Raw genomic sequence first — 17,786 nt, 5'->3', positions numbered from 1 at the left:
GATCTGGCAAGTCATGGTGAGGGAGGAGTCTAGAATGGTGCTGAGGTCACGGGCGTGGTCTGTCGGGATGGGTGTGTTTCCAAGGGCGGGGGGCCACCAGGTGTTGTCCCAAGCGGTGGGGGAGGGTCAATGGACGAGGACCTCAGTTTTCTCTGAGTTGAGCTTCAGGCAGCTGTTGCTCATCCAGGCTGCAACGTCTTTCATTCCTTCCTGGATGCTGAGTCTGGTGATTTCGGGATTCTTTGTGAGGGAGAGGATGAGCTGGGTTTCATCAGCATGGGTTACTAGGCTGAGTCCATTCTGTCTGACGATGGCGGCGAGGGGGGCCATGTAGATGTAGAAGAGCGTGAGGCAAAAAAGCATTTTGTTGCATAACCCTAACCCTCTACGATTACCTCTACTTGGCATGCTTCATTATTGGGTTCTTCCCGGTCTGCTGCAGAATGGGGCATGCTGTTCCCTGTGTGTTACACACAAGCACTGTATGGCATACACAAAATGATGGGCAAAAGGAGTTGGAGGTTTTTTTAGAGTTAAAAATAATTGTCTGGTAGGAAAACCTGCATTTTATTCTGTTTTCCAGGCGGTATGATTTAAAAGGGAAGAACAGTAGAAAGTATGCTCAGATTTAATGATCCTACTTTCTGATCAGTCTACACGTTTCAAGCCACTGTTTCCAAGGCTTTCATCAGCCCCAAGGAACTATTCTCCCTAAGAACACTCCTAGTTAAAAAGCAATGAAAACGCAAAGTGGCATGCATTCACACACTCTGCATGCCAATTCAAATAAACCATACGCCTACTTGGTGTTACTTTCTCTATTTGACTGACACATAGAAAAAGACAGTTAGCTTGCCGTGGTGATTGGCACTTTATGGGGAACTATCCGTTCCTCAACAGTAGAGCAAATAGAGATCACCATGCATTAAAATACACCCTAATGTGGGTATTGGAAATGCATCTGGAAAGAAAGCATTCTTAATGCTGTGTTTTGGTGGACACATCTATAATAATCAATGATAAACCACTGGGATCAAGCACTCAAAGTAAAACAGACATACTAGACAGCGCAATAAATAAAAATGACATTACATACCTGTATAAAGCAATACTATTGTTTCATATGTCCTCCAGTGGCAAGAGAAGCCTTTTGTCACACCCTGCATGTAAAAATAGAGGTAAATCAGTTGTTGTGAATAAGACGTGTGATCCTTTTTTGAAGGATCACTTCAGCAATGCTGTATTCACTGCATCAAGTCTTGTCTGGTTTAGTAGCCTGCGATCAGGTCAGCGGTGCCTGAACATTACCTGTGGGAACCCGCATATCAGGCTTTTATCTGTCTTGTGTTAGACTGTGAGGGCCTGATTCACAGAACTAACTTAAGACAAAATCCTAAACTTACTACTTTTGGTATTCACAGAAGTTAGGATTTTGTCTTAAGTTTGTCTTAAGACAGACTTAAGACAGACTTAAGATAAAATCTGAACTTAAGTCTGTCTTAAGTTTGTCTTAAGACAATCTTAAGACAAAATCCTAACTTCTGTGAATACCAAAAGTAGTAAGTTTAGGATTTTGTCTTAAATTAGTTCTGTGAATCGGGCCCCGAGTGTTTGGCACGTGTGACTCAGTTGCTCGGGGTTGTTGGGGGACAGTCAACTAGACAGCGCACCCAGCCAAGTTGGCAGGATGAATGAACCATTTCTTGGTTCCATTCTGTTTACTCTTCTCTCATTACCTTGCAGAACAAGGGTAAAAAAGGCCCGCTTTCCTTCAGTGTGCATATCAGGCACTTTGCGGAAAGTGTATGCCTTGGAAAGCTCAGAAAATGACCTAAACAAACTAAGCTACACAATTAAGCTAAAACATTCTGGATGAATTACTGAAATTAGATAAATAAAAGAAAGAAACTCTTGTCTTGAAGATTTTTCCATAAACAATGAAAAAAGATCTACTCACTGGTTACTGAACAAACTCTAATACATAATTGGCCCTAATAACCTGTGTAATATCCCATCTGGTATTATGAACAGTAAAGTTGATTTTTTTTCAGCATTTAGGGCCTGATTCACAAAAGTGAAACTGGCACTTTTGAGTAAGTTTACGATTGTTTGCTATTCTCAAAAGGAATTATGTGTAGTATCTTTATGAGTGTGGAGTCTCCACACATAAAAAGACATATAGTTTACCTCTGTTTACAATACTGATTTGGATATCTTGAAACTGCTCACCCAGCCTCTTATTTTACCCAGGCCTCTGATGATTCAACTACTCCATATGATGAAGACAACTTGGTCCACCTTTTGGTTGAATTGTTCGTAGCTGGTATGGAAACAACCAACAACACATTACTCTGGGCGCTCCTCCACATGGTGAATCAACCTGAAATACAAGGTAAGACTCTGAATGAGGACAGGATAAAGTATACCTCTTTAGTTTATACATTAATGTTTTGGGAAAATTCTTACATTTAAGCCAAGAAGTATTCTGGAGGTTTTCAAGGCACGAGGACCTCTGCCTAAGGATGGTTTTGTAGTGTCTACAGGTGGGAGCTATAATCATTTCATAATGCATGGCACATGGGTCTAATGTCTCAAAGATGGGTAAATGGTCCTGGCTACTAAACTGGTACAAAAGGAATGTGTATGTTAAAAGCCCTTGAGTTTGCATGGCTCAGTCTTATCATACCTTTGCTTGATACCCAGGAGTTGGATCCAGTAGTGGCTGCCCCGCAATGGCGGAGGAGCATCGACCCACTGCCTGGCTCAGAGCCAGCAAATGTAAAACAAAATGATGTTCTAGCATCGTTTAATTTTGCATTTTCTGGCTCTTAGTCAGTGCTGTAGGGAGTGGCAGGGTCGAGGCATGGGAGGGAGGAGGAGGAGTGCTATATGCACTACACTCCCTAAATGCTCATGTGTGTTTGGCCAGCCGTCTCAGGCCGACCAAAACATACATGCGCACCTAGGTTTCTGCAGCCCACTGCATTGAGCAGCCAGGCTGGAGAAACCCCACAGACTCCCTGGCCTAAGCAGAGCATCTTTCTAGCCCGCTCAGGCCAATCCATGTGTGGGGATTGGATGGGAGTCTGTCCCAGGGGCTGCTGGGACCCAGGAAGAGAAGAGTCGGTGCGACGCAATGCTGGAGGTGGCTAGCTGCAAAAGGTAAGGTTTTTTTAAAATCATTCATTTTAAAATTTCTAACACCCTCCCCCACGTGACCCCAGCCCCTGTGCTCCCTCCACCAACCACCTTTTATTCTTGGTGGCCGCCACTGGTCGTATCTGGGCAGTGTGAAAGTTTCCACAGCTATATTTTTAGAGGTATTGAAAAATTAGTTGAGTATTAGCCTAAGCAAGAATCAATGTACTTCCTCTTTAAAGGTGGATCCTAAATCCAGTTGTTTGTGTGACGCCAACAGTACATTTGATGTTCCGTTGTTAGCATAGGACGTAATTGGTAAACATCTTGCAATCTGAGGACTTTACAGAAATTGACTGCTGTTTTCTACCTTCAATACAACTTGAATATGGGCGTGCACAACTCGATCTTGACATCCCAAAGGACATTTGAGTCCTCAACTTGATACTGTCTAGATGCATGTTGGTGGTCTTTATAAAAAGGGCAGATGCTCTTCTGCTAATTACTAGTGGACCCGGTATCCACTTTTCTAAAACCACCATCGCATCATGCACTGTAAGGAACCATCTTGCTGGGTCTTCAATACTCTCATCTCAGTGCTAAATATAATCAGAGAGCTCTTTAAAGTCTTAGTTCACCTGGGTGTTAAATCACTTCCTATTACTTAATGCTGTTGGTTCTAATTACACATCTGCTAAAAAAGATTACGTGAATCCTCTGAGGAACTTTTTTGGTGTTTCCCATTCATTAACAAAGCACCTCACCCTGCTCAAGGTCCAAAACTGGGGTACAAATTTGCATTTGAATATACCACTTATTTAATAAACCACGTCCTTAAGGGGACATAGGACATGGGATCCCAATGAAAATGCACTAATAGAATCCCCTGTCCCCCTTTTTAGGAATATTTGACTAGGATCCAAGTCAGACCTGCAATTTGGATATAAAACTCTAAACACACCACAACTTTAGGTTTTCTTCAGGCAAGTTCTTATGAATCTAAATATCCCTATAATCTCCAAAAGATCACAATAGTTATCTAACACTGTATGGTTTATGACCTCAAATATTGGGAAGCCATCACTGTTAATTTGCCCTGAGGGCTTGTGTAGTACGAAATCTGAGATACTCCTCATGCCCCTTTCACAAGAACCTTGTTGAGACAAGTTTCTCTGCAGTGGTTACACCTAGGATTTGCTCGCATTTAAATCAGACAGGGAAATCATTATGTTGGCTGTAAAGATACTCCATCACAGTTGCAGCGGGGTATCCTTACCTCTTACTTATAAATCAGCCCCTAAGATTGTATTAAACTGCTGTACAGCATTTTAGCAATATCTGAAGTTGAGTACTGATTTATGCATGTTAACATTTACACTTAGAGAAATAATTATTACCTGTTAGTTCTCAAGCACTGCAATGGTTTCTCTATATAATGTCATTTTTCATTTGTATTAAACATGTACCCACCTCTACACTAGTTATGTGAGTCAAAAAGTCTTGAAAGAATTGAGCATTTTGCCCTGGCTGATATGGCCAACCATTTATTACTATGCTGTATCCATCCTGGGGGATGGTAATTATTTTAAATATTTTTTTATATTCATAGTCAAGAGTCTTTCTTGGAAACATAGCAGTGAGAGCAACAACTTGGGAATAATTGATAGATAATATCTCAGATTTCAGAACATAGCTCAGTTGTTGAGTAGTGATTAGGGAAAAGATCAACTCTTTAAAATCACAAACAGTCCCTTGACACATCACTCCCAACTATTTTATACTGAGTTCATTTATGGTCAGGATGATTTTTAAAACGGTGGGCCCAATGAAGCATCATTTATTAATTCCAACACCCCTCTTTTGACATAAATGTTTTGAAAACTAAACAACTCTGGGAAATGTAGATGAACCCTTTCTTAGCCAAGTAATCCCAACAATGTTACTGAACATAATATTGCTGTTTAATGAAAGAGTTACCACCCCAATGAACCCAACCTTACCTTTCTCCTGTGTCGGATCATCATACTCATCTCAATACTCCTCCAATTTCTGTTTTCTTAGGACAATGGGTGACACCCTACTACACAACACCAAACTGGCAAATGACCAAGGGCCCGATGTAGGTGGCCCATTACCGGTTGGTAAACCCGAAATTCAGTAAATTTCAGGCTTACCGACCGGTATGGAGCCATTTCAGATGTAGGGGACGATTCTGTATTTACCGAATCATTATTTACCGATTCGGTATTCGGATCATATGTGCACACAAGCACTATTCAGGGGTGCAACAGGGTGTCAATGTGACACCCTGCCACCCTTGAATGTTTCCCTATTTTACTGAATCAGTATTTACCGGTTCGGTAATTCATATCATTCCTATGGGCCTCCGGGCCCATAGGAATGAATGGGAATTACCGAATCGGTAAATGCTGATTCGGTAAATACCGAATCGTATCGATTCGGTAATACTTACCGATTTTTTTTCTACATAGCATTTACCGATTCTAGAATACTGAATCGGTAACATTCGGTATTTTAGAATCGGTAAATTTGGATTACCTACATCTTGCCCAAAGTGATTTTGTTAAAGGCCAACGCCTCGAGTACAGAAACAATTAACAGAGTCTCAAGTCAAGTAACACTGCAGAATCACTGAAAGTAAATTTCCATAAGTTACACAGAGAAAACATTGGTATTTTTCATATTGACCATTTGGTTGACCAAGTACAGCTCCTGGCAAATACAATTAGTTTGTGCTAAACAACTCAGACAACTATTTAACCAGGACCAGTTATTCAGCTTTAAAACCCACTTTAACTAATGAGTTATCAATTAATGTAAAATCTATGGAGACAACCAATTCCTCTAACCAACACTTATCGTCCAAAGTTACTGATCTAACCTTTACACATAAATTGTATCCTGAACCTGATCTTCAAGTACCGACTCAAATACATTTTTTAAATCCCACTGCGGATCAGGATAGTTCTGATAAAGTCATGCAGTAGGACTTGCTAAAGGTCTAACAGCAAAAAGGCTGAGGAAATTAACTAAGAAAATTATGAAACCAAAAGCAATGGTTGATCCTTCTCAGAACATTTCAGATTCATCCCTATTCTTAAACCTTATCCAATCTTCAACCAATTAGGTGGAATAATGTGTAATCTGCTGCCACCTCAGTGACTGAGACATCAAGTTTATCACCTAAAATTCTGCCTAATGACAACCTGCCAACAATAATTGTATCCATCTCGGTCCATCTCAACACCCCAACAAACAGAAATGAAATAAACTGATGATAAACCTACATTTATTTTGTTTGCTAGTTTTAATGGTAATTGCTCTGAAACCTGTGTTCCATGCTGGCATGAATATATCCAATAAGATAACTTGATTACAAAAATGCTATCAGGCATAAATGATCTTTTCAAAAAACAGTTGCAGCTCAACAAGTCTTCGGATTGTTTTATAATTTCAGGTGACTTAAATACCAATCAACTACCTGAAAGACCCGGCAAGCAATCAAAATTAACTGTTCTCGAGTCCAATCTTGACTCTAGTATGTACCTGTTTGACTGATACACCAACCACAGTCCCTGTATTCCTAACGCCTTGTTTTTCATTGTGAGTGAGTCTGAAGATTGATCAGCTCTCAAACTGACTTCACGCCTTTGCACTCTTCTGAAGGATCACATGCAGTTTTAAATAGATCTAATGCTTTGAACTGCTGTCCTCTAATCCTGATTTTCTAAATGTAAGATCAACTGATCTATTGAGGATTCATTTTATAACAAGTCACTCATCAACTACAACACAACCGGAGTTTCAGTCTCAGTTTTGTGTCAACAAAGTATAAAAGAAATGCTCAGTTCTCCTAGCTAAGGGAATTCTAGCCTGAAGAGTGGGGAAAATGAACTATTTCTTAATATTAAAACTTAATAAACAAACATTATCAAGTTCCTCTCATGAACAATATATCTACGCAAAAGTTAATGGGGTAACTATAAACTTTAATTGTTCAGTTGTTTATTTCTCAAATGGTGCTGATCATATAGTGGGTAATATGTACAAGGCAATCAATCAAATCATCCAATCATGTGCGTTTAAATAATGATCCTACATTAGTCAATGGGTTTTAATTCACCATCAATAGCTCCTTTTCTTCATGTTCTGCTGTAGATTCCTGATGTAGTGATTTTGAACTTTACACTCTCCAACTCTTTTCTCAAAATCTGCTCTTGGAATATTTCTGGCGTTGAAAAACAAATAAAATATAGTGATGACAATTTTTTGTGCAGGAAGGGACACCTTCCAGCACAAATGTGCAGGAAGGGATAACTTCCTGCACAAAAACAATCCTGAGAGACATATTTTTATTTCTATGTGTGCTGTAGAATTCAGCAGACATTGAAATAGGAAGTAACAAGGAGAAATAAATGTGTAAATGTATGTGTCTTGTAAAGCGCACTGCTGCCCTGAGGCGTCGTGGTGCTGTAGACCGCTGGGGAACCCGTCATGGCTATCCCTGTGAGATGGTCCCTACTGGGTATCTCCAAGGTGAAACCAGGCATCCCCGGCGAATGTGGGGGGCCGTTGTAGAGATGAGGCAAGATAATGCCCAGAGTTGCAGGGTGTGATCCCTGGTTAGAGTGGGCACTGAGGCGAGAATTATCGAGTCCGCTGACCCTGGTCCACGACCCTGCCACGTCGGGAGTTGAACCCTGGTCCCGGGCCGTTCTCTGCTTCCGGGTCTGCCACCTCTAACCAGTGAGCCACACCACTCCATAAAGATATTTCTACTCGCTACGCCTCACCTGAGAAGGCGTATCTGTTTGGAGCAGTCCCAAGTTTTCCAGTTCTGGTAAACATGGGAATGAGTCAAAAACCATGGGAGTTTCTTGGGAACACCCATGCAACACCCATGGAATGCCTTCCCAGGGCAGGGTAAGGCAATGAAGAGATTTATGGAGCCACTCAGGATCATGCAAAGTGGCCATTTGTGGCTTTACATGTCACATGTGAGGTTTGGGTCTCTCTTGCACCATGTTGTGTGGTGCAATAGCAATGCAAACCGGCTCATAAAGAGGCTCCTGGGTGTTCAATTAGGAGGTCATTGGATGCACCTTTTACTTGACTAGGTAATAGAGCCACTCAGGATCATGCAAAGTGGCCTTTTGTGGCTTTATAAATCACATGTGAAGTTTGCGTCGCTCTTGCACCATGTTGAGTGGTGCAACAGAGATGCAAACCGGCTCATAAATAGGCCAGTGAGTGTTCAGTCAGGAGGTCATTGGAAACACTTGACTTTACTTGACTAGTTAATGTTTATTTGCAGAAGAAATATCTGTGATCACATAGCCCACAAACACACAGCATGCATGAGCAAGGCTTCCGAAAAGTGGTATCGTGAATAATGGGGATAGTATATTCCCAAGTAAATAGCTAAGGACGCGCATGAGAGTGAGTTGGGATAGCATCCCTATTGATACCAACAATATGTGATGTGATAGGGAACGTCTAATATTGCTGCAGGAGGAAACCATTGGTAGATTACTATTTGTTGGACATGAAAGCAACATTTGTGCTGAGGAAGCCCCAGAACAATATGGACATTAGGAAAGGGCCAAGTGCTCTTTCAGCGCCCGTCCTCAATTCACTGTCTTGCTGGAGAGGAAACCAAAATCACATCATCATTAGTTAATGCCCCATGTTGAGAACCCAATGTCACAGAACAAAAACCCCATCAGCCACAAATGAAGGTTTGCCCTCAGAGCCACTCCCTGGAAGGCCATCAGGTTTCTCTAGGATAGCATCTGCATGCAGCTGTGGATCCCCAGAGGTGCAGCTCCTAGTGATGAGCTCAACAGCTTTCACCTCAAGAAGACACACTTTGCACTTTGTGTAACTTTATGAACCTGTAACCATTAGCACTTTATACGTGGACGTTTTATTCTCTGTATAACTCGCTGACAAGTTTTCAATTTCCCTTATTTAAATGAATGATGATTATAGATAAGATGTGGCACCATGCACTTTAAGTATTCTCTATGCTCAAATAAGCACCAGCACTTTAAATTAGAATAAATTATCCTTTTTGCCTTCAACTCCCTAGGGCTGCTTTATAACATCATTGCATATCTTATGTATTTTATATGTATTTTATATGTGTTACTACCTTGTCTTTGTTATTTCTTAGTTTTTATAATTGCATTTTGTCATTTTCAATAATTTAACCATGATGCATTGTAGGAGTGTTTTCCTTGTATAATCTGCTTTTATGGTGGTTTTTACTTGCACCGAATAAAGCTGAATTTGACTTTGACTTTGACACACTAGATCATTGTGTGTTGTTAAACTGGCACCAACAAAACAAGATCTTGGACCCTTCTCAGATAAGTCTTGACAAAGTCCTGGAATAGATTTTGAAGGGCCTAGCAGATACATTCCACTTGATATTTGATTCAACAAGCATGCTGACACCTTTATATCTTCCAGTAAGTGAATGACACATTTTGCTCTCGAAGAATGTCTAGGATGGGTTATTTTTTCTTATGTGCAAATGGAAGCCTTTTGAATTGATAATGATGCTACGGATAGCAAACAACAAGAAATCAGGTTGGATGAATATATTGAAATGTGCAAGTAGGTATCAGGCCAATCTGCACAATAAAGAAAATTGCCAAGTAGAGTGTATAGGGGTGTCCTCTGCAAGGTCTCTATCTTGAACAAAGAAGTACCAAGGAACCTGTCAACTGTTTGAGGTCCAAGACCATGCTCCAATCTTGACACATATAAGGCTAAGGGGGGAAGAATTTAAACCCTGTTCCTCTATTGGGCCGCTGCCTGTCTTCTGAAGCCCTTGGAAGCTTGGTGGCTGCAACACAGTTCTCTTATTTCAATGTTAGGTTCCATCATGACCAAAGGACCTGATTGGCAGAGGGTGAGTACTTAGGTATGAAGTCCAGGTGAAACATCACCAGGACGCACAACATCAGTAATTAACCTAATGTGGGATTAGATCAGCTGCTTTGCTACAGCTGCCAGTGTCTGGTTAAAGACATACATTCAAAGACACTTGGAAGCAGATAGCTTTTCTTGTAGGAAAGGAGACCTTACGTGTTGCTGCAGAGGCTTATACTTGGTCACCAATCTATGCTTAGACTGAGAAAAAAAGCATTTGCTTCATACCCTCAATAGTATGTTGCAGGTTTTTGATGTAATCAAAAAGATGTCGGTACTTCAAGATAGATTATTCAAGTTACTTTATTAAGTTAAGATGTTAAGTTAGAAGATAAAAACGATAAACCCATCAGGAGCAGCTGTCCTGCTGCTCAGCCCTCACCCAACTGACATTCACAAACCACTAACATTCCATTCATCCAACATTTCACATCACAGCGCATTCTAGCTGAGCAGCAGGAAGATTCAAGATACAACAGTTTTCCAGATATATCCTAAACAGCTCCTGATGGTTGGTTGATGACTTCAGCGTATTATTCCTCCTTGCGGCTTCAGCTTCCCAGTCTTGAAGCCACAGCTGCTGATGACCTGTAGCAGATGCCTAATAGCTCAGCCAATTCCTCCATCACAGTATAAAGGGCTGTACAATCCAAACCTCCTGGACAGCAGTCATGTGAGCCTAGAAATCACTGTTCAGGGACTGTACTGTACTTGACATGCACATATTGGACCTCAAAATTAACTTTAACCCGGCGTTGGCCTCTTGCTCATGGCATCTGCTTCAATGATATTTGATGTCACCACACATTACTGACGGCCAACACATTAGTAAACAGTACACCCGAACTGACACAGGCAGAATGGAGTTTGCACTTATACATCATCTCCATATCAACTTCAGCCCATTCTTGCAAGGTGAAGGGAATCTGTGCCGCCTGCTGGTATTATGATAACAAGTTTTACAATGTCAAAAAGCACTTCCACTGGTGTTAACCAAAAGATTTTCAATTTAAGAAAGCCTCTCGATGGCGTGTTCCAAAATGTATAAGTGTATGTCCAAATCTCTTGCTGATGTCTTCTTTACCTGTGCAATGAAGAGTGTAAGAGATCAGAGATATCATAATGACATATTCTTTCCAAACATTTTACTTGATCTACTGCCATGTAAGGAAATAGAGACCCCCTGTGGCTCCTTCCCATGAATCCTTACTTTCTTTTATTTAACCATGTTTATTCATTTTCCAATATGTGCCAGGAAACTGTCCTGGTTAATATTGCACTCTACAAATCTGTACAACGTATAACATGTGACATGATGTGAAGTGACATAACGTAACATAACATAGCATCATGCATGTTATACTTATTACATCAGGTCTACATTTGTATCACACATTTTGAGTAGCCTAGTTATCCCTCTCAGAGCACAACTTGAAGATGACCTCCCCTTTTAATCCTTAGACATTTTGGGATCCCCCCTCTGAGCAGAGTTCACTACCCCTCGCGCCTTGTTTAGTCAGTGACAATCAATCTGTGGATCCACTGTTGCCTAATGATGAATTTTCCTCCCATGCCGGACCATAGGAAGTCCTCCAGCTACCCGCTACCTTCATAAATTTCCTTCAACATCCTCTACCCTCATACACCACTGACATGCTGACTTTCTTCGCTTGCTAGGGTAAACATCCAAAGGCTAAGAAGAATGAGTACCCCTCATGTCCAACAAAAACAGAGGCACATCATTATCCTTGCTTGTAGCAGCTATGTTACACTTGGAACCAATAATAAAAACTGTAGAGCTCTATTGTCCACTCATTATCCCAATCTCCCTCAAAATTGCCGGAGGTGACATCTGCAGCTCTAAGTAGAGTGTCCTGCCATGGGATCTTTCCTGTGGCATACCAAGAAAGTATTTCAGGAAAACTGAGTAAGTTAGTAAACTCTAAGTCCTGCATCTGTCCACCTCACTCATTTGAAAGGTGGCATTGTAAAGGCACAGGCTCCTTTGAGCCTCATAGGTGACACTGAAGATCCTCATAGAGATTAAATTGCTCTCACAGTTGATGCACAGAAAGCTCTTCATCCCTGTGTTAATTCTCAGGTATTATTGAAAAGGTGAACGTTGACTAAAGATCATGTCACACTCAAAAGGCGGAAGGGGTTTTACTGGGCAACTCTGTCTTATAAGAGGCAGAACAAATATGAACCTCCATCTCCCAAAGTGGCTTGTGTTTTAGAAAACCAACATTTAAATTCTTAAAGAGGAACACCGGAGCCAGCTGGATTAGTGCAGGGTACCACAAAAAGGTGACTTTGGGATGGGACCTAAGAACAATAGTATCATTTCCATGTATTAGAGGCATCAAACAGCCTAGAGTGTCTGTTTGCTTAGTGTATGTGTATCTAGAATTTCATAGGACTGTCATAAAAACGGGTTTGTACTTTTCCTGTCATAAGCTCTAAATGTCTCTTCACAGAGAAAGTGCAGAAGGAGTTGGACACTGTCTTAGAAGACTCTGAGATCATTCAGTATGAGGATCGGTTGAGACTTCCATACACCAATGCTGTGATTCACGAGATTCAACGCTACAGCAATGTCACATCCTTTGGGTTTGTGAGGCAGGTTGTGAAGAAGACCTCACTGCAAGGATTCAACATTGAGAAGGTACAGAAACACCAGAACTTTGTAACGGGGTAGGTGGGAAGGTGAAGCAACAATATCACTTTAAAAGACAAAATGGCATGAACTGTAGTGCTTTTTATTCAACAATGCTTACACTCATGAGTGTTGCAAATTGTTTGCAAAGCAAGCATATGCTGAAAGGATTATTATCCACAAGGTATTAACATAAATGTGGTGGTGGTTTACCTATGGCAGAGTGGTGTTCTTGCACACAAAGGCACACTTCTGTTTTGAGATGTTGTGTTTCATTTCTCACTTCAGGTCTATTCCGTTATAGAATTCTGAAGATGCATACATACCATTACCATTATAGTCACTACAAATACTCAAGGCACATCCAGAGACCCAATGAACTTTAGATTTCTTAAGGCGTGGAGTCTATCAATGTACCTAGGATATTTTTTCTTAAGAAAGTGAGTCAGGGTTTAACAAGATCTATAGGGTTACTGAAGATGATACTGCTGCACATGAGGTTACTTTCAAACAGATGTGGCTTTCAGGGACAGTGCGGCAGTGCCAGGCTGGATATCAATATCAGCCCTGGCAAAAAACAGGTCAAATGAGCCCCACCGTGCAAAAATCGACAAATAGACCGGGGTTTAGGCGTGCATGGTTTAGTTATGGTAAGCATTCCCTCTAGCCCACAGCCTAAGGGAATGGGAAACAATGACCAATCATGTCCTGCTGCCCAGGTACAGTATCAAAGATTATGGAAACATTTGTCTAATGGCTATGCATTGGTCATCCAATAGACTGCTCAAGGCACTCCCTTCAGAGGACCAATGCATATTTAAGATGAATCATCATAAAGGTATTACCTTGGCCTATCAATTGCAGTCCTCATTGAAACACATTGCAGAGTCCACCGTAGGGTATGTATATTGCAGTGTTTTAAGTGGTAAAGAGGAGATGGTCATGGGCTGATTTACACAGGTTTTGATGTGATTGCCCAAGTATAGCTTTGACTCTAGTAGATAGGCTAATTATTTTGCTTGTGTGACTGGGGAAGAGATAATTCAATGCATTTATTGTGTACTCACAGACTACTTTGCCTGATTTTATAATCTTTTGGGTGCATAGATCATGTTCTACGCTACAAATTGTGACCATAAACAGGAGTCTTCCTGACTAGATCACACACAATCACACAATTCATTTAATTTACTATACCAGCGTTAATACATTTCCCAAAAACGAATTTGTTTTCTTCTTCATTTTTCATTGAAATCAATCTATACTACTATAATAAAGCAGAAACTTTCAGGCTTTGAGGCGGGTAAACTCGGGAACCACTGCGCCAATCTACACACCTGATACACCGTTGAAATCGGCAGGGTGTGTAGATGGTTATCCATACTAATATAATAAAGAGAGAGCCCAAACCTTTGAGGCGGGTAATCTCAGGAACCACAGCACCAATCACAACACCCAATACAGCGTTGGAAAGGGCAGTTGCAGCAGAAGGACATAGGCTATACAGACGCCCACCATATACATTTGAAAAAGTAAAAGAACCGTGCCAGCAAAGTAGTCCCTTGTAGGCGTGTCTGCGTTGTGCTGTGGGCTTGTGCTGGGGGGGCGTGACAAATGCTGGGGGCGTGTGGTACGTTCCGCCCTTCGGGCTGGACTGTTCCCATGAGGCACAGGGTCAAGGCTGATTTGCATAATACCATGTCTGAACTGGGGTGGTGTGGAGTGCAAAATAACAATGGATTTAGGCCCAGATCTCTGTACTGGGGTAAATGTATGACATTGTTCTGCATTCTGTCCATCAACTGTTGTTTTGCATTTGTCACCCCGAGTGGGATGGGTATGCTCAGACGTGAGTCCCATGTTCTCCACACCACTGGAGTCAAGCGATCCTGTCTGAAGATAGCTGATAGCCAGAAATTGATCATAGGATGCTTGAGTCAGGACCAGCAAAGACATGGCCTGGAAGTTTGGCCTGGAATGTTCTCATGAGGCACAGGGTCAAGGCTGATGTGGTGTAGAGTGCTAAAAAAAAAGATGGATATAGGCCCAGATCTCTGTATTGGGGTGAATGTATGACATTGTTCTTCATTCTGTCCATCAGCTGTTGTTTTTACATTACGCTCTTCCATATCGTGTGCTGGGGGGTGTGCGCGGTGTGTCAAATATTTCATTGATATTTCTTCCCAGGTTCTGTACATTCCAGCTCCGGGTGTCCACCCTGCTCCCTTTAAATACCCCTGTACCCCATAATCAAAACCCACCCTTACTCCTTAAAATACCCCAACACCCTTAAACACTAACCCATCCTAACCATATAAATATACACTGTACCTCAAAACCCAAACCTATACCTAAATCCTAAAAATACCCCTGTACCCCAAAAACCAAACCTACCCCTGAACCGTAAAAAACCCTGTACCCCAAAACCCAAACCTAGCCCTGAACCCTAAAAATACCCCTGTACCCCAAAACCCAAACCTAGCCCTGAACCCTAAAAATACCCCTGTACCCCAAAACCCAAACGTAGCCCTGAACCCTAAAAATACCCCTGTATCTTAAAACCCAAACCTAGCCCTGAACCCTACAAATACGCCTGTACCCCAAAACCCATACCTATCCCTAAACGCTAAAACTACCCTTGTACCCCATAACCCAAAACTATATCTGAACCCTTAAAATACCCAAACACCCCAAGACCTGGTCTGCTCTTGTTGTTGTTTCGTACTTGAGTAAGGGAATGAGTTGACAGGTCTATAAATATTCCCTTTGACCCTCCCCCCAATTGTGTTTTTTGACCCCAAAACATATACCTCAGTACCCCAAAACATATACCCCTATACCCATACTTACCTTATCCAAACATTATAAAAAAAACGTGCTTTTACCATTCATGCATTTACAACGAATTTCGTTGTAAATGTATGCGTGGTAAAAGCATATTAAATGTAATGCCATGCGTTATAATGGCATTGCGGATTCATGGTACTTTCATAATGAAAGTATGTGGAGTGATGGTCTGCGGAAAGAAAGTTGCGGAATAATGGGTGTTTACCCTCCCCCGGTAAGTACATTGGTGGCATGGCGGCCCACATCTCCAGCAACATACTCATATTTTTTCACCACCAATTTGAAAAATGCACAGGTCTCTCTCATTGATGGCCAGTACCAACATACACTTTTAGACACACCTCCCGCCACAAGTTCTAGAATTGCGAACTTTAGAGCTGGGGATCTACGTTTGAATCTCGGCATCAGATCAACATCCTGTGATTCCAGGCAAATCGCTTTGTCTCCCTGTGCCTACCACAAATTAATGTAAATTGTGCTCATGCCATGTTGTCGAGTTCGCGCTATATAATATTGCAAGGAAAAATGAAGTAGGGAAACTCGAGTTCACACACTACTGAACACGCACTCTTAAGTGCATCAGCAGTGCACTGTGAATCGGAGCGTTTCACAGGCCTGTCACAGATAAGAAATGCTATCAAAACGAAATCCTACAAAACAATATACTACTGGCCGGCAGCAATTCATACCCGGACAACGTCGGGACGGGCTGCTAGTAGGCTATATAAATTAAAAAAATAAACGTTATTTAAAATTTTAGATAAACAAAAAAAATAGTCCCTCAAAAGTAGCGCCGGCCGCGTCGTGCGTGGTCACGTTAGGACCGTGGTTCCCAAAGTGTGCGCAGCTCTGATCGTTTCAGGTGCGTTGTTGCTGTCCGCCGTGCCTCGTGGGAGCCTCTCCTTCATAAGGTTAGTTACAGTTAGTTGTGCTCCGTTTTGTTTTTGACTGTGACTTTGACTCGGTCCCTGGAGCCCGCTTTGCACAGTAAAATTATTAATCAAGTACCAGGCTGATCTTCGGCCCGTTTTACACTCGTATCACCAGCATTATTTTTACTGTAAAATAATGCTGGTGATACGAGTGTAAAACGGAGGTTTGGCCGAAAATCAGCATGGTTATTATTTTACTGTGCAAAGGCGGGCTCCACGGACCGAGTCGAAGTTTGCACACAAAAAGCGCAAATCGTACTTTTGAAGTAGACTGGGACAATTAGTAAAGTCTTTACAACTCCTCACCATGAGTCTCGGGGCTTCAGATAAAAAACGAACAGCATTCCGTTTGTGAAAGTGGAAAAGGCAAGAAGTGCACGGGAGTCTTTATGGCCCAGACACAGCGTCTGTTTTCTGGTCTTTACAACTCCTCAGCATATATATACCTTTCATTATGACTTAAGAGGGATTTTGAAACGGCCTTTGATCTTACCTTTTATTTATGAATGTCCAACTTCTTACTTCAGGTCAGACTGGAAAGGGCGAGGGTTATGGCAACTAGATTCCAGGGAAAGAATCCTGTTAAAATTGCTCCCAGCCATATGCTTTTAACTGGTTTCCAGCTTCGGGGGCACGCACTGACCATCAAAGGTTCACGTTTAGATGTATACAGCGCTGCTGAGCAGGGGACACTCTCGTTCAGAGATTGCGAAATCCATGCCTGCATACATTGGTGGAGGCCACGCATGCAATTTTGGTCACTGCATTTTATTTTTGGAAATGCGTGCCTGCATACATTGGTGGAGGCCACGCATGCAATTTTGGTCACTGCATTTTATTTTTGGAAGTGCGTGCCTGCATACATTGGTGGAGGCCACGCATGCAATTTTGGTCACTGCATTTTATTTTTGGAAGTCCGTGCCTGCATACATTGGTGGAGGCCACGCATGCAATTTTGGTCACTGCGTTTTATTTTTGGAAATGCGTGCCTGCATACATTGGTGGAGGCCACGCATGCAATTTTGGTCACTGCATTTTATTTTTGGAAATGCGTGCCTGCATACATTGGTGGAGGCCACGCATGCAATTTTGGTCACTGCATTTTATTTTTGGAAATCCGTGCCTGCATACATTGGTGGAGGCCACGCATGCAATTTTGGTCACTGCGTTTTATTTTTGGATGACATGAAGCTAACTACGGCGGCTACCTACTGCAGCAAAACCAGCTCCAGCCTATTCTCTTCCTGTCACTC

The 17,786-nt window shown here is 41.8% G+C and overlaps 1 protein-coding gene across 1 annotated transcript in view; it reads left to right on the top strand.

Moving 5' to 3' along the window:
• The window catches only part of LOC147684142 (cytochrome P450 2J4-like), a 71,805-nt gene that overhangs the window by 41,682 nt on the left and 12,337 nt on the right, over positions 1-17,786 (top strand). The window contains exons 6-7 of the mRNA XM_086944533.1: positions 2,251-2,392; positions 12,576-12,763. Of these exons, the coding sequence (XP_086800659.1) occupies positions 2,251-2,392; positions 12,576-12,763 (330 nt within the window). The remainder of the gene's footprint in view (positions 1-2,250; positions 2,393-12,575; positions 12,764-17,786) is intronic.

Source organism: Lissotriton vulgaris, chromosome 11 (assembly GCF_964263255.1).
Source record: "Lissotriton vulgaris chromosome 11, aLisVul1.2, whole genome shotgun sequence".
In the NCBI taxonomy this organism is placed as follows: domain Eukaryota; kingdom Metazoa; phylum Chordata; class Amphibia; order Caudata; family Salamandridae; genus Lissotriton; species Lissotriton vulgaris.
Note: the sequence above shows the minus strand (reverse complement) of the source record. Positions and strands in the feature narration are given on the sequence as shown.